Source organism: Megascapheus bottae, chromosome 25 (assembly GCF_031878675.1).
Source record: "Megascapheus bottae isolate mThoBot1 chromosome 25, mThoBot2.hap1, whole genome shotgun sequence".
NCBI classification, from domain to species: domain Eukaryota; kingdom Metazoa; phylum Chordata; class Mammalia; order Rodentia; family Geomyidae; genus Megascapheus; species Megascapheus bottae.
Genome location: NC_143533.1, coordinates 16756002 through 16782388, shown reverse-complemented (window position 1 = coordinate 16782388; position 26387 = coordinate 16756002). Strand labels below are relative to the sequence as shown.

Sequence of the window (26387 nt, the reverse complement as noted above, 5' to 3'; positions counted from 1 at the left end):
AAGGCTGATGCTCTACCTTTTGAGCCACACCTCCTTTTGTTGAAAAAAAAAATGTCTCCTGCACTTTTCTACACTTGGGCTGGCTTTGAGCCTGAAACCTGACATCTTAGTCTCCTGAGTAGCTGGGATTGCAGATGTGAATTACCAGCGCTCAGCTATATTTCAGTATTAATTATAATAGTTATTAGTTAATTAATTAATTATTGGTCATGGGCCTGAGTGCTGTCCCCAAGCTCTTCAGCTCAAGGCTACCACTAGACCACGTTGTGCCACGGCACCACTTGCAGTTCTCTGGTGTTTAATTAGAGACAAGAGTGTCACTGACTTTTTGTGATGGGGCTGGCTTTGAACCCTGATCCTCAGATCTCAGCCTCCTGAGTAGCTAGGATTACAGGTGTGAGCCATATCTACCTGGCCCAGTGAGGCCTAGTTATCTACCTTTCCCTCCCTCCCTCCTCATCTCTGTCTCTGCTTACCTCCTTTCCTCTCTTCCCTCCTTCCTTCCTTCTCAGGCCTGTAATCCTAGCTATTCAGGAGGCTGAGATCTGAGGCTCTCTGTTCAAAGCCAACCCAGGCCAATAAAGAAAATACAAGACACTCTGATGTACAATTAATCACACACACACACACACACACACACACACACACACACACACTGCCAGAAGCAAAGCTGTAGCTCAAGTTGCATCAACCTTGACAAAGAAAGAAAGAAAGAAAGAAAGAAAGAAAGAAAGAAAGAAGAGCAGCTAAGTGAGATCTTGAGGCCCTGAATTCAAATACTAGCACAAAAGAGCTGCCCCCACAACCAATAGTCTCAAGACATAACTTTTTAGATCAGTCTCATTAAAACTCGCTTTGCTTACCTCTCCCCTTCCCCAGAAGGGGCCTGGCTACTCCTTCTCACAGGTCCCCTCCCTTCCCAACTGCCTCCCCCCACAGCCAGTGAACCCTAGGGTGGGTGGGCCGGCAGGGTCTGTCTGTCCCTGAGCCTGCTTTTGTGGTGGTTGATGCTTCTGGTTTTATTATTATAAAGGAGATAGAGAGGTTACAGTTATGTAAGTCAGGGAATGAGTACATTTCATTTTTGGACGATGTCACCCCTTCCCTCACTCCCAGTTTTTCCCTCCCATCCCTACCCTCAAGCTGCATGGTCCATTTTCAATGGTAGTGTCTAGTGAGTACCACGGCTGCATTCGCCCAGCCAGGTCCCCTCCATTTCCCTGCCTCCCCAGGACACAGCCACGAATGCAAACAACAAACCAAAACAACAAGTCTGCTCCCTCCATCGCCTCTCTCTGGGTAAGGGTCTCTGACCCGGGGTAGGGGAGGGAGGGGGGATACTGGACACAAAATTTCTGAAGCAGGAGTAGCTCAAGAGTTGGGGAGCCCCTGACCTGCAGCCCAAGAGGAGGAGGAGGAGGAGGCGGGGGCTGGGGCTGGGGAGAGGAAAAGGGGATCCCCTTCCACTCCCTCCTCCTCCATTCCCACCCGCTTCCCCACTTCCTCCTTTCCCCTCCCCTCCCCTCCCCTTCTTTTCCCCCTCCCCTCCCCCTCCCATCTCCCTCCTTTTCCCCCTTCCCTCCCCCTCCCCATCTCCCTCCTTTCCTCCCTCCCCTCTCCTTCCCTTCCCCTCCCCATCTCCCTCCTTTCCTCCCTCCCCTCTCCCTCCTTTCCTCCCTCCCCTCTCCCTCCCTTCCCCTCCCCATCTCCCTCCTTTCCCCCTCCCCCTCCCCTCCCCTTCCTCCTCCCCATCTCCCTCCTTTCCCCCTTCTCTCCCCCTCCCTCCCCATCTCCCTCCTTCCCCTCCTCCTCTCCCTCCATTCCCCTCCCCATCTCCCTCCTTTCCCCCCTCCCTCCTTTCCCCCTTCCCTCCCCCTCCCTTCCCCTCCTCCTCCCCATCTCCCTCCTTTCCCCCTTCCCTCCCCCTCCCTCCCCATCTCCCTTCTTCCCCCTCCTCCTCTCCCTCCATTCCCCTCCCCATCTCCCTCCTTTCCCCCTCCCCCTCTCCCTCCTTTCCCCCTCCCCTCCCCCTCCCTCCCCATCTCCCTTCTTCCCCCTCCTCCTCTCCCTCCCTTCCCCTCCCCATCTCCCTCCTTTCCTCCCTCCCTTTCCCCCTCCCTTCCCCTCCCCATCTCCCTCCTTTCCCCCTCCCCTCCTCCTCCCCCTCCCCTCCTTTCCCCCTCCCCTTCCCCCTCCCTCCCCCTCCCTTCCCCTCCCCATCTCCCTCCTTTCCTTCCTCCCTTCCCCCTCCCCCTCCCCTCCCTTCCCCTCCCCATCTCCCTCCTTTCCCCCTCCCCCTCCCCTCCCCCTCCCCTCCCCTCCTCCTCCCCATCTCCCTCCTTTCCCCCCTCCCCTCCCCCTCCCCTCTCCCTCCCTTCCCCTCCTCCTCCCCATCTCCCTCCTTCCCCCTCCCCTCCCCCTCCCTCCCCATCTCCCTCCTTCCCCCTCCTCCTCTCCCTCCACTCCCCTCCCCATCTCCCTCCTTTCCCCCTTCCCTCCCCCTCCCTCCCCATCTCCCTCCTTCCCCTCTCCCTCCACTCCCCTCCCCATCTCCCTCCTTTTCCCCCCCTCCCCTCCTCCCCCTCCCTCCCCCTCCCCCTCCTTTCCCCCCTCCCTTCTCCCTCCCCCCTGCGTGGTCTCCGCGCGCTGCGGTGAAAACTACGCTTCCCAGGCTGCTCCGCTGCCGCCGCCGCCGCCGCGCGCCCGGACCCCGGAGCCGCCTGTTGATTGCCGCGCTCGCCCCGGGGTTTACACGGCGACGCCCCGGCTGCCGGGCTCGGGGACTTCGGGTGGAGGCGGAGGGGGGCGGGCGGAGACGGACGGCCGGCCGGCCCCGCACTGCTGGGGCTTCTGGAATGGGCGGCGGGAGCGGCGAGCGCGCCGGAGGTGAGGGCCGGGTGGAGGCGGGGCGGGCGCGGGGCCGCTGCGCTGCCTCCCCGGCGGGGACCTGCGTGTCGGGAGTCGGTGTGGGCGAGTGTGGCTCGGGGAGGGCGCCCCTCAGCACGGGCGTCCGACGCCCCGACCCTGCGGCTCCGCAGCCCGGGGCGCAGGGCGACGCCGCCCGGACAGGGCGCGGTCCCAGCGCCTCCCAGGGCTGCACGGCGGGCGGTGATTTTATCATTGTTTTTAATTGAACGCATTCATTTGTCCGCATGCTTTTGTGGTCCCCCACCCCTCCCGTCGCGGGGAAGGTGGGGTGCATCCCTCCGCACGCGGGTGACGGGGAGGGGCCGCTCCCCCATCCCATCCCCGGCGCCGGGGTCTTCTCCCCGAGAGCCCGGGAGCTGTCAATCACCCGGCCGGCCCGGAGAACCACGCGCGTCTGTCTGTCTGTCTGTCTGTCTGTCTGTCTGGATATATATGCACGTGTGTAATCTTGTTTTTTCTGATTGCAGTAATGGTATTGCCTGCCCTCTTTACGCTTCCTAAAATGATCTCTTTGACTTGCAGAAATAGAGGCTGATTTTTTTTTTTAAAGCTTCTAATGTGGTTTTTTTTTCTCTGTCTGACTGACAAGTATTCCAAGGGAGGAAAGGTGATGCGTTGCAAATGCAAATTTAGCCCTGAAGAGGGGGCGGCAGGCACCGCTGCGCCTGTGCCCATTAAATGTCGGAATCATGCGGTGCTTCTGACAGGAAGGCAAAAGGACGTCCCTGTAGGGGAGGATTCTTAAACCCGACCATCACCACCGAGGAGCTGTGTTTCTCAGCTTCCTTCTCCATACAAAATGATGGGGGGGGGGGAACCCAGTAAAATTATTTTGGAATCTTTTCTAGAGGGAACTGATTCCATGCAGGTACAAAGATTTAACATCATTACAGATCTGGAAAAAAAAAATTCAGAAAGCAGGCAGCTCCGCCCTCGTTAGAAGAGATTTTTTTTTTCAGGGCTTTATGGATATTATATATATACATATATATTACACCTAAGCGTGGTTTCTTCTATGTATTTTCTAGCCCTGTGCGATGCATTTATATTTCTGTAATGGGTAGACGGCAATATGCTGGGGCTTTTTCTTTTTCTTTTTTTTTTTCTTTCTGTTCTGAAGGATGAAATCAGCAGTTGAAGCATTAGTGAATACCCTAGGGCTGGGCCTGAGCTGTCAGATGTGATCAGCAAGAAGGCTGGAGGAAGCTCCAGCCAGAAGTAACCCGCGTGTGGTGAGAGAAAGTGAATACACACACGGATGGTTATTGTTTGAAAAGCTAAATAGGCCATACAAGGAATAAGACAAGCCCAGCCAAATGCAAATCCTGACATTGCAGTTCATTCAAGCAAGAATTGCTGGAACCAAGATTCTTTCTCCTTCCTTCCTTCCTTCCTTCCTTCCTTCCTTCCTTCCTTCCTTCCTTCCTTCCTTCCCTCCTTCCTTCCCTCCTGAACTGGGTTTGAACTCAAGGGCTTCCACCTCTTATTGAGTTTATACTTTGTCACTTGAGCCATACCTCCAGACTAGCTTTTTGCTCGTTATTTGGGAGAAGGAATCGTACAGATGCGAGTGTGTGTGTGTGTGTGTGTGTTTTGTTTTTACTCAGGTTGGCCTCAAACTTCGGTCCCCCAGGTCTCAGCCTCCTAAATAGCTAGAATTACAAGTGTGGGCCACCAGAGCCCCCCGAGGACACAGGATTTTTGCATTATTTCCAAGTATCTCATCATGGATTATTTCACGGTAGGGGCCTCGCCCTGAGTTCAAGCCCCATGATTAACAACAACAAAAAGTAGAGACGATTGGGGAAATTCAAATATAGAGTATATGTTAGATTGGCCTTACAGAATTGTTGCTAATTTTCCTCAGGGTAGAAAGGGTTATGTAGGAGGCTGGCCTTCATCTGTGGAGATGTGGCTGTTGCAGGTGACCAGCTTGATATTTAGAATTTCCACCTGGCTCAGAAAAGAAACGTACAAGGTGTCAGAGCAAGCTCAGAGATGTAACAAGCACAGCAGGATGGGGTCTGCTGCAGATTCAAGAACAGTGGCTGGGCATGGTGGCTCACGCTTGTAATCCTAGCTACTCAGGAGGCTGAGATCTGAGGTTTGAGGTTCAAAGCCAGCCTGGGTACTAAAGACCACCATGAGACTCTTATCTCCAATTAACTACTAGAAAACAAAAAGTGGAGCTTAGATCAAGGGTAGGGTGGTAGCCTTGAGCTGAAGATCTCAGGGACATAGCCCAGGCCGAGTTCAAGCCCCATGACCCACAAAAAAATAAGTAAATAAATAAATAAATAAAATGACATGGAATTTGCATATGGACTACATGTGTTCTCCCATATACTGTAAATCGTCTCTGATTACTTGCCTAATACAGTGGAATGCCATTTAATTCTTTTTTTTTTTTTGTGGTGGAACTGGACACTGTCCCTGAGCTCTTCAGCTCAAGGCCACTGCCCTACCCCTTGAGCCACAACACCACTTCCAGTTTTCTGGTGATTAATTGGAGATAAGAGTTTCACAGACTTTAGTGCCCAGGCTGGCTTTGAATTGTGATCCTCAGATCTCAGTCTCCTGATTAGCTGGGATTTTAGGCCTGAGCCACTGAGTTCGGCTGCCATGTAATTCTTACACTGCTTTTTTAGAGAATAATGGCAAGCAGAGAGAGTGTACATGATGGATTTTATTTGTTTTTCTCCAGGGTTTAAACTCAGAGCCTCCTTAGGCAAGTGTTCTACTAGTTACTTAGTTACTCTTCTACTCCTGATCCTCAGATCTCAGGCATGTGCCCTGAGCACCAGGCTTTGGCTCTTGGCTTTTGTAGGAGCTAAGACTGCCTTGGTTCATGTTAAATCTTATTTTTACCTTTTACATATATAAATGAAGTAGGAAAGACAGAAGAATAAAAAAAAGGCTCTCTTCATTTTTCCCCTCCTCAAACCTTGAGTTTCTGGGTAACAGGAAGAGCTATTTAAGACTTGGAGCGCCCCCACCCCCCCCAATCCTCTCCCTTTTCAGCTCAGATCCTATTTTCCATTATCCTAGGCAGCTCTGTGCGCATGCTCACTTAGGCTGCTGGACACATGTTTAGGCACGTGTCATATCCTGGTGCGTGTATCAGATCTGGTTGCACACTGAGTGCTTGCTATAGGACAGACACCCTGCTGGAGGTGAGACTGCAGCTGGACAAACTTTCCATTGCAGTATCCCTGACAGGAAGAAAACAAATATGAACCCCTGGCAGGGCCTGGGCAAAGGGGGGTACAGCAGGCCTGCCCTGTGCTGGAAAACAAAACAAATCCTGTGAGATTTACCTTTAAAAGCTATGAGAATGTTCCATTCTTCTTTCTCCTGTGGTGGATCTGTGTTTGTTTCAAGGTTAAAAACTGTAGTAGATACCAGTGGCTTGCACCTGCAGTATTAGCTACTTAGAAGGCTCAGATATGAGGATTGTGGTTTGAAACCAGCCTAAGCAGGAAAGTCCATGAGACTTTTGCCAATCCTAGGGCTTAAACTCAGGGCTGGGGCTCTGTCCCTGAGCTTCTTTTGCTCAAGGCCAGTGTTGTACTACTTGAGCCATGGTGCCACTTCTGGCTTTTTCGGTGTATGTGCACTAAGGAAGCAAACCCAAGGCTTCATGCATGTTAGGCAAACACTCTTCCACTAAGCCACATTTCCAGCCCCCCCATGAGACTTTTTTTTTTCCAGTTGTGGGGCTTGAACTCAGGGCCTGAGCACTGTCCTTGGACTTTTCTCAAGGCTGGAGCTCTACCCTTGAGCCACAGTACCACTTCCAGCTTTTTTCTATGTATGTGGTGCCAAGGAATCGACCCCGGGTCTTTGTGCATGCTAAGCAAGCACTCTACCACTAGGCCAAATGCCCAGCCTCCTCCATGAGACTTTTATGTTCAATTAATTACAAAAAAAAAAAAAAGCCAGAAGTGGAGCTGTGGTAGAGTGTAGAATGCCAGCCTGCAGAAAAAAGCTAAGGGGCAGCTCCCAAGCCGTGAGTTCAACTTCCAGTGCTGACATGTGCATGCTCGCACACAGTAGTTATTACTGACCTTTGTTCTAATTCTTCAAGTTCAACTTGTGCTCTAAGAGGATATGAGGATTTTTTTTTTTTTGCCAGTCCTGGGACTTGAACTCAAGGCCTGGGCACTGTACTGAGGACTCAAACCCAAGGCTTCATGTGTGCTAGGCAGGCACTCTACCATTAAGCCACATTCCCAGCCTCAATCTCCCTGCTTTTTTTTGTTGTTGTTGTCTCCTCTGGCCTTGAGAGCTGGTACCCTAGTCCAGGATTACCTTGATGACTTACGTTTGTCTTTTGATGATGATCTATAAACTTAGTTAATGCAGTGTCATGGTTTCTTCTCTGACACTATCCCAGCAACATCTGAAAAAGAGAACTTTTCAAAAAATATTTGTGAAATGAATATACAAACTCAGGAATATAAAGTATTCACCGGGATCCAGGCACCAGCTTATGCCTCTAATCCTAGCTACTCAGGAGGCAGAGATCTAGGATCTTGGTTCAGAGCCAGCCTGGGCAAATAAATCTGAGTGACTTTGCTCTCCAATGAACCAGCAAAAAGCTAGAAATGGAGGTGTGACTCACATAGTAGAACGCCAGCCTTGAGTGAAATAGCTAAGCAGGAACGTAGGGCCTGGAGTTCAAGCCCCAGTACTGGGAAAAAGAAAAATAGGAAAAGAACCATTAGTGTTCTTTGATTGGATGGTGACGTCCTCACTCACTTCTCACAACGGGGTGTCCAGTGAAGCTGGATCTGAGCCCAGTTCCAAGCAGAGCACAGACCATGGGAACAGAGCAGGCATTCTGCGTAGTTCTGTCTGCCAGTTTCCCATGGAGAAACACAGGATGCTCACAAACTACACAAGAACATTTACACAGATGCTCCAGTATTTGTAGGATATCATCAGTTCTGAGAAACAGCTCTGTTTCAGAAAGTTATACATAGTAAATTGTGCATCTTCAGTGCTGTTAAATAAGATGTTATGTTTCCTTCCTTCCTTCCTCCCTTCTTTCCTTCCTTCCTTCCTTCCTTCCTTCCTTCCTTCCTTCCTTCCTTCCTTCCTTCCTTCCTTCCTTCCTTCCTTCCTGTGTGTGTGTGTGTTGGTTCTGGGACTTGAACTCAGGGCCAAGGCATTGTTTCTGCATTTTGTGTGCTCCAGACCAGTGCTCTGTCACTTGAGCTACAGCTCTATGTCTTGTGTTTGTTTGTTTGTTTTGGTGGTTAATTGGAGATAAGACTTTCCTGCTTGGGCTAGCTTCAAACCTCAATTCTCAGATCTCAGCTTCCTCAGTAGCTAGGATAACAGCCAGTTATCTGGCACTGGCCAAGCAACAGCCTGCTTTTGCTTTGGCTTTTCCCCTCCCTCCCTCCCTTGTCCTTCCTTACTGTCCTCACCTCCCTCCATTCCTTCCAGTGCTGGGGATCAAACCCCGGCAGAGCCTCTCTCATTCTAGCAAGCAGTCTACCATTGACCTACAGTATATCTTCACAAGCCGTCGTGCTTTTGCCAGAATATAGACGTTGAAGCTTACAAGGAAGCCGAGTCTGGTGCTGGTGGCCCACGTCTGTAATCCTAGCTACTCAGGAGGCTATGATCTGAGGATCGTGGTTCAAAGCCAAACCAGGCAGCAAAGTCTGTGAGATTCTTTATCTCCAGTTAACTGGCAAAATGCCAGAAGTACAACTGTGGCACAAGTGGTAGGGCCACTGACCTTGAGTAAGAAAAGGTCAGTGACAGCGCCCAGGCTCGAGTTCAAGCCTCAGGACCAAAAGACGAAGAGCACTAAAGGAAATAAGAATCGGAATACCATGGCAGATAAGAGGAGAAAAGAAAAAAGTAGCATGGTCGTGTAAGAGCTTTCAGAGTGTCTCAGTCCCTATGCAGGGCAAGTACCAGGCAAAGCTTTCTCACTGGAGTCTCCCAAACTCTCTTCCCTGAATGAAGCCCATTTTGTATTCTTCGCAGCTCTCTCTCCCTGCAAAGAGGCAAGTGTGCGGCTCACGACGGCCCTAAACAAGTACTGCATTGTTGGTCGCTGTTTTGCTCTGGGAACAGAGGGACGGCACTCAGTACCCTGGGCACAGAAAGCCAGGCACACACATCTGAGCTCTGTGACCTGCTGCTCGGCACGGGGCCACTCTCATCCAAGTCATTAGCTGGAAAGTGGGGAAAGTGGGGATGCCAGTCTCAAGCAGGCTTCCTTGAAGGGATACTGTAGAGATCAGAATGGGTCAGCCAGGTGCCTGTGGGTCATGCCAGGCACTACAGGCTATCTCAGGAGGTTGAGATCTGAGGATCGTGGTTTAAACACAGCCCAGCTAGGGAAGTCTGTGAGACTCTCATCTCCTTTGAACCACCAGTAAACCGGAAGTGCTACTGTGGCCCAAAGTGATAGAGGGGAAAAACGTTCAGGGGCAGTGTCTGGGCCTTGAGTTCAAGCCCCATGACCAATGCACACGCACACACACACACACACACAAATGGCCTCCTAGACGCAGCCATTGCTCTGACAATGAAAAGGGAGATTACCTTTCAGAGTGTTGGTCTAGAAATCGCTCTAAGAGGAGGTACTGTTGGTAAATCTACTTAGACAAAACTTCCAGCAGTCTTTCTGTGTCATTGGCAGTGGTGTGAAGGCCTACTTTGGAAGCACCAGGTGTGAGAGACGAGCACATGAACCAATATGGCGCTCCCATTCCAAAAGGAGCTGGAGAAGTACAAGAACATCGATGAAGATGAGCTCCTTGGCAAACTGTCAGAGGAGGAACTGAAACAGTTGGAAAATGTCCTGGATGACCTTGATCCCGAGGTGAGTGATATGGAACCAGAGTGAAGCAGCCAGGGAATGGCCCAATTTGGGCATCTCACTGCAGCACAAATCCCTCAGCTCTCAGTGCGAGTTCGGTTATGCTTCCTTCCTTGGTCCTGTCATTTACTTTGACAAATTCATGGAGACGTTTGCAAATCTATTTCTCAACTATCAGTTTCATGTGAGTAGGAAATAGATTTTTTCCCCCCATTGATTGGAAGAAAACCAATCTAACATATGGAAAGAAAGACTTCTAAAGTCATTTACTAACCTCAATTTTTTTTTTTTTTTGTGCCAGTCCTGGAGCTTGAACTCAAGCCACAGTGCCACTTCCAACCTTTTCTGTTTATATGAGGAATCAAATACAGGGCTTCATATATGCTAGGCAACCACTGTACATTCCCAGCCCCTCAGATATTTTTTTTATGCCAAAAACATTTTTTTTTTTTTGGCCAGTCCTGGAACTTGAAGTCATGGCTTCTCACTCTCCCTTAGCTTCGTTACTCAAGGCTGCTATCACTTGAGCAGCACTTCTGGCATAATACATAAAATAACTTGAAATCTATGATAATCATACCAAAATAGATAGATTAGGATGACCATAATTCTAATATTGAATAGATTTAAATGGGACTCTGAATTTTCTTCCTTTTTTTTTTTTTTGTTTTGTTTTGTGGGTCATGGGGCTTGAACTCTGGGCCTGGGAGTTATCCCCGAGCTCTTCAGCTCAAGGCTACCACCCTACTCCTTGAGCCACAGCACCACTTCCAGTTTTCTGGTGGTTAACTGGAGATAAGAGTCTCACAGACTTTAGTGCTGGAGCTGGCTTTGAACCTTGATCCTCAGATCTCAGCCTCCTGAGTAGCTAGGATTACAGGTGTGAGCCACTGCACCCAGCTTCCTTTCTTTTTTCTTGTTGCTGGTTGTGAGGCTTGAACTCAGGGCCTGCATTTGTCCCTGAGCTCTTTTTTTGCTCAAAGCTAGCACTCTACCATTCTGAGCCAGTTCCACGTCCTGAATTTCTTTCTGAGCTCTTAATATAGCAAGATTCCTTATTATATTATTTGTTTAGGGAGCACCTTCTTTAGCTCTGATGGTATTTTCTTTTTTTTCTGTTGTTTTTAAATCTTCTTTGATAGTTTTGGACTAAGGGCTTTGTGCTTGCTAGGCAGGTGCTTTACTACTTTTTAAATAAAGTCTCACTTTTAAAAAAAAATCAAGGCCAAGCTGGACCACAGTCCTCTTATTTACAATTCTCCTGTAGCTGGGATGAGAGGTACACACCACCATGCCCATTTTGTTTTGCTTTTGTTTTTGTGCCAATCCTGGGGCTTGAACTCAGGTTCTGGACTCTGCCCCTGACCTTTATTCACTCAAGACTAGTGTTCTACCATTTGAGCCACAGCGTCACTTCTGGTTTTTAGACAGTTAATCGCAAATAAGACCTGTCCTTCCCCAGGCTTGCTTTGAACCATGATCCTCAGATCACAGCCTCCAGAGCAGTTAGGATTACAGATGTGAGCCACCAGCACCCAGCTAGTTTTTGTTGTTGTTGTTGCTGTTGCTTGCGATGAGCATCTCACAAACATTTTCCCCAGGTTCTCCTGACTTCAGCCTCTCAAGTTTCTAGGATTACAGATATGAGCCACCACACTCAGCTATGGCTTCATACTTGCTAGAGTTTCACCATTAAGTCATACCCTTTTGTTTTCGTTTTCAAATAACATCTGGCTTTTTTCCCAGAATGAACTATGAGTTGTGATCCTCATACTTGAGCGTCTTGAGTAGCTAATACTATGGGCTTGTTTTAGAAATGGAGTCTTGCTAAGTTGTGTGTGTGTGTGTGTGTGTGTGTGTGTGTGTGTGTTTCCCCATCATAGGGCTTGAACTCTGGGCTTGGGGGCTATACCTGAGCTCTTCAGCTCAAGGCTACCACCTTACCCCTTGAGCCATAGTGCCACTTCCCCCATTTTCAGGTGGTTAATTGGAAATAAGAGTCTCTAGGACTTTAGTGCCCAGGGCTGGCTTTGAACCTCGATCCTCAGATCTCAGCCTCCTGAGTAGCTAGGGTTATAGACGTGAGCTACTGTGCTTGGCTTTATTTTGTTTTTGGTTTTGTTTTGTACTAGTGTTGGAGCTTGAACTCAGGACCTGGATGCTGTCCTTCAGATTTTTTTTATTCAAGAATAGTGCTCTAGCACTTGATATACCTCCATTTCTGGTTTTATGGTGATTCACTGGAGATGCAAGTCTCCTGACTTTTCTGCCTAGGCTCACTTCTTTAGATCTCAGCCTCCTGAGTAGCTAGGATTACCATGCTTGTCTGACCAAAAAAAAAAAAAAAGACTTTGAGAATTCATTGTCAATTAACCAGCAAAAAAACTAGACTTGAAGCATGGTTTAAGTGGTGGAACACCAACCATGAGTGAGAAAGCTGAGGTAGAAAACAAGGTCCTGAGTTCAAACCCTGGTACTAGTGCATACACACGCATGAGAGCACACACACACACACACACACACACACACACACACACACACAAAGAAGGGTCAATTCTCATACCTCTGTCTTGTCAGAGTGCAACACTTCCGGCTGGATTCAGACAGAAGGACCAGACACAGAAAGCAGCCACTGGCCCATTTGATCGGGAACACCTCCTCATGTACCTGGAGAAGGAGGCTTTGGAACAGAAAGACAGGGAAGATATTGTGCCCTTCACTGGAGAAAAGAAAGGTAAGGAAAGCTACTTATACCATATTGCACTGGAGTGGGTCCTGGTCCCAAAGTTGGAACTGAGTTGATAAACTTGATACTGTACCTTAAAACATTATGGCTGAGCCAGGTATTAGTTCATTCCTGTAATCCTAGCTATTCAGGCAGCTGAGATCTGAGGATCATGGTTCAAAGGCCACCCAGGCAGCCAAGTCCATGAGATCTTATTTCCAGTAAATCATCAAAAAGCTACAGCTCCATTTTCAGTTTTTTGGAGGTTAATTGACCAGCCTGTAATCCTAGCTACTCAGGAGACTGAGTTCTGAGGATCATGGTTCAAAGCCAGCCTGGACAGGAAAGTCCATGAGACTCTTGTCTCCAATTAATCACAGAAGAAACCAGAAGTGGCACTGTAGTTCAAGTGCAAAGAGAAACACTTTGGTTTGTCTGCCCAGGCTGGCTTTGACCTTCGATCATTAGATTTCAGTCTCTTGAGCTGCTAGGCTTATGGCTGTGAGCCTGTGTTGTGTACTTCCTATAGTAGCATACATTATCTTATTTTTCTTCTGATTTAAAGGGAGAGTGTTTATCCCCAAAGAAAAGCCTGTAGAAACTCATAAAGAAGAAAAAGTGACCTTGGACCCAGAACTAGAAGAAGCTTTGGCGAGCGCCTCTGACACTGAACTGTACGACCTGGCAGGTTAGTCCCCTCACCAAACTTGAGCTGACTGATCCATAGTAGAGTTCCTTTCATAAACTCTAATTTAATTGTTTTATTTTTATTGTTTATGGGGCTTGAACGTAGGTTTTGGACGCTGTTCCTGCACTCTTTTGCTCAAGGCTAACTAACACTCTACCACTTTGAGCCACAGTGCCATTTCCTGTTTTGGGGTAGTTAATTGGAGATAAGAGTCTCACAAACTTTCCTGTCCGGGGCTGGCTTTGAACTACAGTCTTCAAACTTCACCTCCTGAGTAGTTAGGATTACGGGCAGGAACCACCAGCCTCCAGCAATTCTACTATTAATTATTCCAGTTGTACTGGAGGCCTTGTATATGCTCTACCACTGAGTTATATCCTCAGCCCTTGTCTTTTTTTTTTTTTTTTAACCAGTCTTGGGCCTTGAGCTCAAGGCCTGAATATTGTCCTTGGGCTTTCTCAAGGCTAGAACACTACCACTTGAATCACAGCACCACTTCTGGCTTTTTTTTTTTTTTCTGTGTATGTGGTACCGAGGAATCGAACCTGGGTCTTCATGCATGCTAGGCAAGCACTCTACCACTAGGCCAAACTCCTAGCCTCATCTTTTTCTTTTTTAACCAGTGCTGGGCCTTGAGCTCAGGGCCTGAGTATTGTCTGTGGGCTTTCTCGAGGCTAGAACAGTACCACTTGAGTTACAGCACCACTTCTGGCTTTTTTTTTTTTTTTTCTATGTATATGGTACTGAGGAATTGAACCCAGGTCTTCGTGCATGCTAGGCAAGCACTCTACCACTAGGCCAAACTCCCGGCCCCCCTTATGTTTTTTGAAACAGAAATTTGCCTCATAACCAAGCTGGCTTTAAAGTCTCTATCTTCCTGCCTCCATCTCCTGAGTGCTGGGATTACAGGCATATACCAAAATACCTGACATTAATTCCAGTTCTTATTAGCTCCAGCCATTTGCCCTTTCTTACCAGTGCTGCCTCCTTCATTTCTACTAAGTAGCTTACAATAGAGCTGGTGGGGACTCAGAGGTTGCAGCCTCTTAACCTGGGATTTGCCTACCCAGTGTGATTTTTGTATGTGCTATATTGCCCCCTAGTGCAAGTTCAACGTAGTACAGGAGAGGAGCAGCATGTTTGGTTGACCCTGGGCTGCTAAGGCATTTTTCTGCCCCACCCTGGGATTCTAAGGATGGGAAATGACACTCCTTGTTGTATGGAGAGATGGCAAAGACCACGACCTTTCTGTTTGGGACACTAATATAAATTGTGCATTCATTATTCTGTAGTCATCTCAATCAAGTTGAAATCTCTGAGACTCCTTCTCCTCTTAAAGGATATGGAATGATTAGCTAGGCCCCCATGGCTCATGCTGGGAATCCCAGCTACTGAGGAAGCTGAAGCCTGAAGATCACAGTTTGAAGCCAGGAAGGGCAGGAAAATCTGTGGGGCTCTTATCTGTAATCAGTCACCAAAAACCTAGCAGTGGAGGTATGGGTCAACCAGCAGAGCACGAGCCTTGAGGGAAGAGGCTAAGGAACAGCAGCCAGGCCCTGAGTTCAAGCTCTAATATTAGACAGAAAAAAGAATTGTAAGGTCAAGTGCTGGTGGCTCACACCTATAATCCTCCTTACTCAGGGGCTGAGTAATCCTCTATAATCCAGAGGTTCACAGTTGAAACCCAGGCAGACAAGTTGTAAGACTCCATCTCCAATACACCAGCAAAAATCAGGGCCAAAGGTATGGCCCAAGTGGTAGAGCATCAGCTGAGAAAGCTCAGTTCCTTATTATTATTATTATTATTATTGTGTTTTATTGTCAGGGTAGTGTTTAGAGGGATTACATTCGTCAGGTAGTAGGCATATTACTTCTTGAACATTGATATACCTTTTCATGTTTCAAGCTCAGTTCTGAGTTCAACCTTAGTAGGGCTAATAATAATAATAATAATGATAATTTTAAAAAATTACAGAGCTGAGTGCTGGTGTCTCACTCCTGTAAGCCTAAGTTACTCAGGAGGTTAAGATCTGAGGATTGTGGTTCAAAGTTAGCCTGGGCAAGAAAGTCCATGAGACACTTATCTCCAATTAACCACCAGAAAACTGGAAGTAGAGATGTAGCTTAGAGTGGTAGAGTGCTAGCAAAAGAGTTCAGGGACAGCACCCAGGCCCTGAGTACAAGCCCCATAACTGATAAATAAAAAATTAAAAATAGGGGCCGGGAGTTTGGCCTGTGGAAGAGTGCTTGCCTAGTATGCACAAAAAGCCGGGTTTGATTCCTTGGTACCATAAACATAGAAAAAGCCAGAAGTAGTGCTGTGCCTCAAGTGGTAGGGGCTCTAGCCTTGAGGAAAAAAAAACACCCAAGTATAGTGCTCAGATCCTGAGCTCAAGCCCAGGATTAGAAAAAAAAGAAAAAGAAAAAGAAAGAAAAAAGAAATAAAAGAATTATAGAGAGGCATCAAGGTCCATGACTGGTCTAGGGAGATGGGGAATCAAGATCCTATCTGAAAAATAACCTAGAGCCACAAGGGCTTGAGGTATGGTTCAGAGAGAGAGAATATGAATTATTCAGGGGTAAATTAACAATGTGAACATGCTGATGAGTTCCTCTGAATGTAACCCTTCTGCACTGTTGGTTTTGGTTTTTAGCTGTACTTGGAGTCCACAATTTGCTCAATAACCCAAAGTTTGATGAAGAAACAACCAACAGCAAAGGCAGCAAGGGGCCTGTGAGGAGTAAGTCAGTCCTGTGGGATGTGGGACCGCGACAAGGAGAGAGGCCTGTTGCCTCTTGGGAGATCACTGGGCTCAGGGCAATGAAGCCAGAGTAGAGAAGCAGAAAATAGTTGGTGGCGATGGGGGGGCGGGGAGGAGTGTGCTCAAGCTCAGTAGCTCTGGCTTTCCCAGAGCACACTTTCCTAATAGGCTTGTTCTGTGAAAAAGAGAGAAATCACCAATAAAAAGGGCTGTGTAGGATGGGGTGGCAGTGACACACCTGCAATCCTAGCTGTTCCAGAGGCGCCAGCCTCAGATCGCAGCTCGACGCCAGCCCAGATAACTCTTATTTCTGGTTAACCAGTAAAAAATAAAACTGGAAATAGGGTTGTGGCTCTAGTGGTAGAGCACCAGCTTTGAGTGGGGAATAAAAACAAACAAGTGAGAGCGCAGGGCCCTGGGTTCCTGAGTTCAAGCCCTAGTATCAGCATACAAAAAAAAAAAACCCTAATCATAATAATTAAATAAACAAAGTAAAACAAGAACTTGTGTTTTAGATGTGGTCAAAGGTGAAAAAGTGAAGCCAGTATTTGAAGAACCACCCAACCCCACGAATGTGGAAGCCAGTCTGCAGCAGATAAAAGCCAATGACCCCAGCCTGCAAGAGGTCAACCTCAACAACATCAAGGTATGCCACTTGTGTCTGCCTCTGCTGACAGACCCCTACTTTCACACAAAATGGCAGTCTGTTATAGTCACTGATTCTGAGTCAATGTATCTTAAAAAGAATGGGTCTCAAAAAAAGAACTTTTTTTTTTTTTTTTTTGCTGGGTGTGGTGGTGGCTCACGCCTGTAATCCTAGCTACTCAGGAGGCTGAGATCTGAGGATTAAGGTTCAAAGCCAGCCATGAGATGTTTATCTCCAATTAACCACTAGAAAACCAGAAGTGGTGCTGTGGCTCAAGGGTGTAGGGTGGTAGCTTTGAGCTGAAGGGCTGAGGGACATCGACCCGGCCCAGAGTTCAAGCCCCATGACCAACCAAAAAAAAAAAATAGTTACAGGAGCAGAATTAGGGCCTCAAGGCTAGCATTCTACCACTTGATCACAGCACTGTTTTTTCTCAGTATTTTACTGGGGATAAGAGTCCCATGGACTTTCTTGCCCAGGCTGGCTTCAGGCCACAATCCTCAGATCTCAGCCTACTGAGTAGCTAGGATTACAGGCGTGATCTACCCAGTGCCTGGCTCAAGAAAAGTAATTTATGAAATTCATTGAGACAAAAGGAATGTTCAGGCAGAGCAAAGCATACATACAAGAGTATCTAGAAGGCAAGAGAGGCCCATGATATATTAAAAGAGCGGCAGGGGGATGGGGTGGGGTGTGTGTCTACCAGTGTGGCTAGAATATAGAGAATGAAAGAGTGCAAGAGATCAAGCACAGACACCAGTACCTCACCCCTGTAATCCTCCTACTTCCCTAGCTCCTCAGCAGGCTGATTCTGAGAGTCGGGACTTCAAGCAAATCTGGGCAGACAAAGCCAAAGAGACGGGCCTCAGAGCATAGCCTAGTAGTAGAGTGCTTGCCTAGCATGCAAGAAGCCCTGGGTTCCATTCCTCAGTACCACACATATAGAACAGCCGAAGGATAGTGCCCAGGCCCTGAGCTGAAGCCCCATAACTAGCAAAAAAAAGAAAAAAGAAAAAAACAGAGACTTACCTCCCAATTAACCAGCAAAACAAAATCCCCAGAGGTGGAGGTGTGGTTCAAGTGGTAAAGAGCCAGCTTTGAGTAAAAAATTAGCTCAGGAACAACACTCGGGTTCTGAGTTCAAGCTCCAGTACCAGTATGTGTGTGCATATGCATATATGTGTATGTGCACACATATGTATAGATACATATATGTCTATATGTCTGTATATATATGCACATAATTCTTAGAGATTGTGTCCAGTGCCTTTATTGGACACTAGGTGGTGCTCTTGGCTCAGAGTAGCGTGACTTCAGTCTCCTAAACGTATACTGTATGGTACTGGAAAGTTGTGTTTAATGTTGGGATGTGTGCTGTACAATGGTTATACACTACCCCTGTCTTCTATACCTTTAGAACATTCCAATTCCCACCCTGAAGGAATTCGCAAAAGCCCTGGAGACAAACAGTCATGTGAAGAAGTTTAGCCTGGCTGCCACTCGCAGCCACGACCCCGTGGCCATTGTGAGTAAAATGTGTCAAAAACCCAGCATGAAGTTATCCAATTCACTGGAGACTCTTCCTGAGTGTTTTTCTCTATTAGCAAGCTTTTAGACATTTTAATTTTACTTATTCTATTTACATAGTTTTGTGCTCCTTGTTGGGGTTTAAACTCAGAGCTAACCATTGTTCCTTGAGTTTTTTGTTTTTGTTTTTTGCTAAGAGCTATCACTTTATCACTTAGCCACAGCTCTGCTTCCAGCCTTTTGATGCTAAATTGGAGGTAAGAGTCTCATAGGCTTTCCTGCCTCTGCTGGCTTGGAGCTGTGATCCTCATGTCTCAGCCTTCTGAGCAACTAGGATTACAGGCACGAGCCACCAGTGCGCTGCCTTGAAACTTTTTCCATAGTTATATGCTGAAAATCTATACCTTGATAGATCTCTCTCTGTCTCTCTCTCTCTGTCTCTCTCTCTCTCGGTGTGTGTAACACCTTTCAGGTTAATTTGATTGGAAATATCTACAATAACTTCTCTGCATTTCCATTTTCTCAGAGAATTGTGGTTTACTGATAGAATCGAATGAATGCCTATTCATCCAGAACCAGCTAATATGTCCAACCATAATTGCTGTCCTTCAGGGTTCAAAGAGAAAGCCTCTGGTCACATGCCTAGATGGATTGCTAGGGTCTATCCCGTATCCGGCTGAGCTGCGAGCCCAGATGGTTCCTGTGTCCTTGCCAGGAAAGAATGTTCCTATAGATGGAAAAATTGGTTCATTACAGGCATTAGAGATATTTGCCTGTGAGTTTTAAAATAGCCCTAAAGTCAAAGTTTCCAGAAACTTTTCTATCTAAAGTTTAAACCCAGAGCCAATAAGGGGCGTAGATGATATTATATCTTACAAATGAGATGACTAAGGCTTAGGGAAGTTGCATAACTTAAGTAAGAAATGCAGAATGTTGAGCCAAACCAGAATGCAAATGTAAGCCAGCTGTAATGACATATGGGCCACCATACCTCATGTGCACAGGAGGCCTAGCAGCTGAAGAATATGCGTGGAAGTTGTCCCCCCTGTGTGCCAGGGGACAGAAAGACCCAAAAGTGGAGAGAGACAGAGAGAGAGACAGACAGACAGACAAGAGATACTACTATTATTCCCTATCAAGATGCCACCAAAAAAAGAAAGAATTTAGAGGTAAAATGGGAGATTAAATTGTAGAGTGCTTGCCTAATGTGCATGAGAGGAGAGGAGAGGCCAGGAGAGGAGAGCCAGGGTCTGGTGGCTCACGCCTGATTTTTGGTTTTGTGCCAGTTCAGGGCTTAAACTCATGGCCTGAGCCACTGTCCCTAAGATTTTTTGCTCCAGGCTTAAGCTCTACCACTTGAGCCACAGTGCCACTTCTAGTTTTTTCTTACTTGAATGAGAGTTTCACCTCAGGCTTTTTGATGGTTAATTAGAGATTCAAGTCTCATGAACTTTCCCACCCAGGCTAGCTTCGAACTGTGATCCTCAGATCTCAGTCACATGGGTAGTGAGGATTACAGATATGAACCACTCTTACCTGACTCAGACTAACCATTTTTCAGAGACTTGTAGCTGTGAATTTCAGGTAGCTGCCATCTGAATAGCCCAGAAATGGGACTTTCATATAATCTTATAGAGTAAAGAAAATAACCTTTCTCTTTAAAAATGTATTTCTAGCCAGTGCCATGGCTCATGCTTGTAATCCCGACTACTCCAGAGGCTGAAATCTGAGGATAGAGGTTCAATGCCAGTCCGGTCACTAAAGACCCTGAGATTCTTATCTCCAATTAACCACTAGAAAAACCAGAAGTGGCTCTGTGGCTCAAGGGGTAGGGTAGGTAGCCTTGAGCTTTTTAAGAGCTCAGGGACAGTGCCCAGGCCCAGAGTTCAAGCCCCATGACAAAAAAATAAAAATAAAACAACAACAAAAAAACCCCAGTATTCCTACTCTTAATTATTTGCAGAACACTTAGGAAATATAGCCTCTTTTTTACTAACATTCTTATACCTGGCACACAGAATAAATGTTCAAATATTTGCTGAACTGAAGTGAACTTGGGGTCTAAAGCCCAGGTTATGTTTGGCTGAATCTCCTTATGTTTGATTCAGAATGAGAAAAGTATTTTCTCAAGCTTAAAAGATCCTGGCTGTCTGCCTGGAGGGCCTCCATTTTTATTTTATTTTTTGTACAAAATTCATTGCTGTGACATTTTATTGTTTTAAAACCAAAAGAAAATCCCAAAGGTTGACACATCGTTTCTGGTATTCTAATTAAAATGTGTATATTTGGGACTGGGGTGTAATTTAGTGATAGATCACTTGTCTGAAAGATAGAACACCCTGGGGTTGATCCCTAGAACAACAACAACAACAACAAAACAGTAATGCACTTAGCATTTTATATATCTTTTGGATTGGTTGTGGGGCTTGAACTCTGGGCCTGGGCACTGTTCCTGAGCGCTTTTGCTCAAGGCTAGCACTCTACCACTTTGAGGTACAACATCATTTTTGGTTTTCTGGTGGTTAACTGAAGATAGGACTTCCTATCTGGGCTGGCTTTGAACCATGATCCTCAGATCTCAATCTCCTGAGTAGCTAGGATTACAGGTATGAGCCACCAGTGCCCAGCTAGTAAAATTTTCTTTATGTGTGATTAAAAAAAAAATCTGTAGGATCAGGAGTGTGGCCTAGTGGTAGAGTGCTTGCCTGCGTACACAAAGCCCTGGGTTCAATTCCCTGGTACCACCTACACAGAAAAAGCCAGAAGTAGCATTGTGGTTCATATGACAAGGTGCTAGCCTTGAGGAAAAGTGCTCAAGGACAGTGCCCAGGCCCTGAGTTCAAGCCCCAGGACTGGCAAAAAAAAAAAAAAAAGAAAAATCTGTTCTTTATTTGGAAGTGTAAGGGATTCACCAAATCAATCTTTCAACACCCCCAAATTCATGGGTTATTTATTTTTGCGTCCTAAGGCTTTTGCAGATATGCTGAAAGTAAACAAGACCTTGAAAAGTCTAAACATAGAGTCCAATTTTATTACGGGAACTGGAATCCTGGCCCTGGTGGATGCACTGAGGGAAAATGACACCTTGACAGAGATCAAGATTGACAACCAGGTAAGGAGGAGACGGAGCAATGGCATTGAGGGAGAGGGAAACACGCATGTGCAGCTGGAGTTGCTCCATGTGTGTTGGCATGTGTGTGGGGGGGGTGCTGATATTCATGGGCAGAGTAGCCTGAGACACAAAGTTGTACTGTGATTGCACACATACACACACACATAACACCATAGTGGCAGACAAAGAGGGTTCCACCATCATCATTTTCCCTTTTAGTGTGACTCTCAATCCAGTGTTCTCTTAGTCTTGCTTTTCCCTTACTGCGGTACTCCAGCCAGAGGAAGAAATAGGACACTTCATATCTACCCCCAGATACTTCTTTATCTTTGGTTAGAAACCGTTAGAACAGAAAAAAATCTAAAAGCAAAGCCTGTTAAAAGGCGCCAAGGTTCTAACTGATGATCTGGTTTAAAGTAGCAGGACGTTCTCCTCCTCCACTGCTGCATTCTTTCAGTCTCCCATGCACAGCCAAAGCAGGGCTACCATCATCCGTAGCTCTCAGACCCCAACCTGGGCAGGAAAAGTGTAAAAGACTCTTACCTCCAATTAACCACCAAAAAGCCAAAAGTGGAGCTGTAGCTTAAGTGGTAGAGCACCAGCCTTGAGTGAAAAAAAAGCTAGGGTCAGCTGGGCATGGTGGCTCATGCCTGTAATCCTAGCTACTCAGGAGGCTGAGATCGGAGGATTGAGGTTCAAAGCCAGCCCAGGCACTAAAGAATGTGAGACTCTGGGGCCGGGAGTTTGGCCTAGTGGTTAAAGTGCTTGCCTAGCATGCATGAAGACCTGGGTTCGATTCCTCGGTACCACATACATAGAAAAAAGCCAGAAGTGGTGCTGAGGCTCAAGTGGTAGAGCTCTAGCCTTGAGAAAGTCCAAGGACAGTGCTCAGTGCTCAGGCCCTGAGCTCAAGCCCAGGACTGGCAAAAAAAAAAAAAAAAAAGAATGTGAGACTCTTTTTTTTTTTTTCCTTTTTTTTTGGTGGGTCACGGGGCTTGAATTGAGCCTGGGCGCTGTCCCTGAGCTCTTCAGCTCAAGGCTACCACCCTATCCTTGAGCCAAACCCTACTTCCCATTTTCTAGGGTTAATTGGAGATAAAAGTCTCTGGTCCTTTTGTGCCCAGGCTGGCTTTGAACCGTGATCTGCAGATCTCAGCCTCCTGAGTAGCGAAGATTACAGGCATGGCCACCAAGTCAAGTTCTTTCTGAGTTTGAGTTCTGAGTAGGCTCTAAGAACATGAGACTTATCTCCAATTAATCACTGGGGCTGTGACTCAGGGGTAGGGAGGTAGCATTGAGCTAAAGAGCCCAGAGTTCAAGCCCCATGACCCACTAAAAAAATAAAATAAAATAAAAGCCAAGTGCCAGTGGCTCACACCTATAATCCTAGCTACTCAGGAAGCTGAGATCTCAATATTGTAGTTTGAAGCCAGACTTGGGCCCAAAAAAATCCTTCAGCGGTTAACCACTCAAAAACTGGGACATGACAATGGCTCAGAGTGGTAGAGAGGTAGCCCTTGAGCAAAAAGAGCTTAGGGACCGTACCTAGGCCCTAAGTTCAAGCCCTACCACTAACAAAAGAAAGTTTCCTCCCCATGTGTGAATTTGAAAGAAAAGAATTTCTAAATGTTCTCAGGCTGGATGAGCCCCTGAGGTCAACATCTGGTGATGTAAAAGAGGCTTAATGTGTGTTCCCTTCCCCCACAGTCTGCACTACCCCCTAAGGCCTGCTGTGGCTGGCTCCCAGGCCACTGAGTCAGTGAGAGTGCAGCCACTGAGAGTGAACTCTGAGATACAAACTGAGGAAACCCCAGGGAGACTGCAAAAGAAATCTGAGCAGAGAACAAAAAATTACTTTTACAAAAGTGATTTGAAGACATGTGCTTAAACTTTGGTTTCTGGTTTTGTGTTTTTAATTTACTGATTCATTTCTGGATTTTTTTTTTCTATGTATGTGGTACCAAGGAATCGAACCCGGGTTTCCGTGCATGCCAGGCAAGCACTCTACCACTAGGCCAAACTCCTGGCCTCATTATTATTTTTTTTTAAGCTACCATTTTACCAGGTGCCAGAGGCTCACACCTGTAATCTTAGCTACTCAAGAGGTTGAGATCTGAGAATCATGGTTCAAAGCTAGCCAGAGCAGGAAAGTCCATGAGACTCTTACCTCCAGTTAATCACAGAAAAAGCCAGAAGTGATACTATGACTCAACTGGTAGAGCACTAGCCTTGAGCAAAAAAAAAGAACTCAAGGACACACCCAAGCCCAGATTTCAAGCCCCAGAATGGCAAAAATAAATAAGTAAATAAATAAATATTAAAATCCAAGTTTGAAGAAATTTTGGATGCCCACTTATGTCCTGGGATTCTATCTATCTATCTGAATCAGGTGCTGGTAATACACACCTGTAATTCCAACTCCTCAAGAGTCTGAGATCTAAGGACTGCAGTTCAAAGCTAACCTAAGCAGGAAAGTCTTTGAAATTTTCTTTCCAATTAACTTACCAAAAGTTGAGAAGTGGAACTGTGACTCAAGCGGTAGAACACTAGTCTTGAGCAATGGGGCTCAGACCCTGGGTTCAAACTCTGGGGCCAGTACAGGCACATACACACACACACACACACACACACACTCACTCACCAAAAAGATCGAGACTGAGAAAGATGTATGTCTTGTGTCACCTGATTTCCTCCTTTCCACACCCTCTTTTTTTCTGGATGTGGTCCTAGTTTGTTTGTTTGTTTGTGTGTTTGTCTTTGTGTTGATATTGGATGTGAACTTTAGGCCTGGTCACTCTTCCTTAATATTTTTCTCTCAAGTTTGGTGCTTCATTAGATTCTTTTGAAAGAAAATAACCCATTGGTTAATGATCTTTAATTACTTGCATGTAAGTTCCAAAATAGGAAATTTGCCATTTGAATTGGTTACTGTAAGACAGTTTCATCATTTAAAAGCATCCTACAGGCCAAGAGTTTGGCCTAGTGGTTAAAGTGCTTGCCTAGCATGCATGAAGACCCGGGTTCGATTCCTCGGTACCACATACATAGAAAAAAGCCGGAAGTGGTGCTGAGGCTCAAGTGGTAGAGCTCTAGCCTTGAGAAAGTCCAAGGACAGTGCTCAGGCCCTGAGCTCAAGCCCAGGATGGGCAAAAAAAATAAATAAATAAAAATAAAAAATAAAAGTATCCTACATCTGAACAGGATGGGCTTCCAATCCCAGCTACTCAGAAGGCAGGGACTGGGCAGATTACAGTTCAAGTCCAGCTAGAACAAAAAGTTAGCAAGACCCCATCTTCACAAATAAGCCAGATCTCCATAGTGGTTCATGTCTGTAAGCACAACAGCTTGGGAAGCATAAGTAGGAAGACCAAAGTTTCAGGAATGCTTGGACAGAAGCATGAGACCCTACCTGAAAAATAACAAAAGTATCAAAGAGCAGGGGTCATAGCCCAAGTGGTAGAGAGTGTTTGCCTAGTAATGCAAGGCCCTGAGTTCAAACCTGTTTTGATCACTAAAAGTGGAAAAAGAAAATCATACGACTATTCTTTCGAGATACTAGGATGACTTAGAAACACTACCTATTAAGTATACTTTAACATTACTTCTGGAATCACTTTTTTCTTTACAACTGGTCTGCTTAGTTTAGGACCAGCAGATTTATCTCTCTGTCTGGATTTTGCCTCTAGTCAAGGAGCAGGACATAAATGACTATATACCTCTAATGACTTTGTCTATTTTAGTTTGAGAATGTTTGTTTCTAGGCATTTTTGTCCAAACAGGTAGGCTCTTTGCTACACAACTAACCATTTCCTCTTTCTTCTGGGTGGTCCTGTGTATTCCTCCTGCCACCAGAGGCAACAGCTGGGGACTGCTGTGGAGATGGAGATGGCCCAGATGCTGGAGGAGAATTCCCGGATCCTTAAGTTCGGATACCAGTTCACCAAGCAGGGGCCCCGGACAAGGGTGGCAGCTGCCATCACCAAGAATAATGATTTGGGTAAGGCAGTCCTGAGAGGCCCTGGTGGTTTTGAGGAAAGCAAGTGGCCTATTCACTTTCCCCCCTTTCAACCTTTTTTCTGTTTCTCACCTAGTTCGCAAGAAGAGAGTTGAAGGAGACCGAAGGTAAATGTCTGTGAGAAGAGGGAACATTTCACCATGCCGCTGTTGACACACAGAATTGAACTCTTCTTCTCCTCTCCATGGGACCATTTAGCAAAGGTCACTCATTTCCGTTAACCATACAACTAATAATTTAATTGCTACTCTTTCCGACCATGACCTATTTATATGGATTCTCAGATGCATACACGTGTTTTTCTCGCTCCTTCTCACCTCTGGCAATTTATACAAGGGGACGGATGCAAATAGTGGTCAGTGATGAGCCTGAAAAGTGACGTTAGCCACTGGCCTACAAGATTATCTTTGCTTTGTCACGTACACATTTTTTTAAACATTGGAAGGGATTTAGTGTTCGCTATGTGTTTGCAACTGTGAGTCTGGTAGAGGCCTATCTCTGTTTACATGCATAGCTCTGAGTTAGGCTGAATATTCACCAAGTGTTCTGCTTACCACTTAAGGAGTTAGTATTGCCAATCTCCCCCTTGGGAAGGAAATGTGATCCGTTTAGCACAAATTCTCCCTCTGATGCCCACTTGATTGAAATGTAAGTTACTATTATCATAAATAAGACATGATGACATTTTAAAGCCAGGCATTGGTGTTTCACACCTGTTATTCTAGTTACTCGGAAGGCTGAGATCTGAGCATCCTAGTTTGAAGTCAGTCTGAAAAGAAAAGTCCAAGAGATTCTTATCTCCAGCTAGCCAGCAAAAAGCCACAAGTGGAAGGTATGGCTCAAGTAGTAGATGACCGGGCTTGAGGAGAAAAAAAGCTAAGCATAGGTAAAGGTTCTGAGGGCTGGGATGTAGCTCAGTGGCAAAGCACTTGCTTAGCAAGTGCAATGTCCTGGATTCAATCCCCAGTACCAAAAACAAAGAAAAGAAAAAGACAAGAGTAAAGGTCCTGAGTTCAAACCCTAGTAGTGGCATCCAAAACACATGCAACATTTGCAAATAGGTGCAAATTGTTTATTAACTCACAGAGACTTTCAAGCCAGACCCATAAATAGCAAAATAAATTTTTACATCTATCA

At 46.3% G+C, this 26387-nt stretch overlaps 1 protein-coding gene across 1 annotated transcript in view; it reads left to right on the top strand.

Moving 5' to 3' along the window:
* Positions 1–26387, top strand: part of Tmod2 (tropomodulin 2) — a 26814-nt gene extending 427 nt beyond the window's left edge. Inside the window, exons 2-10 of the mRNA XM_090358405.1 lie at positions 9596–9778; positions 12353–12509; positions 13066–13188; positions 15843–15929; positions 16466–16596; positions 18014–18121; positions 21092–21235; positions 25088–25232; positions 25327–26387. Coding sequence (XP_090214531.1) covers positions 9653–9778; positions 12353–12509; positions 13066–13188; positions 15843–15929; positions 16466–16596; positions 18014–18121; positions 21092–21235; positions 25088–25232; positions 25327–25361 — 1056 coding nt within the window. The 5' untranslated portion in view covers positions 9596–9652 and the 3' untranslated portion in view covers positions 25362–26387. The remainder of the gene's footprint in view (positions 1–9595; positions 9779–12352; positions 12510–13065; positions 13189–15842; positions 15930–16465; positions 16597–18013; positions 18122–21091; positions 21236–25087; positions 25233–25326) is intronic.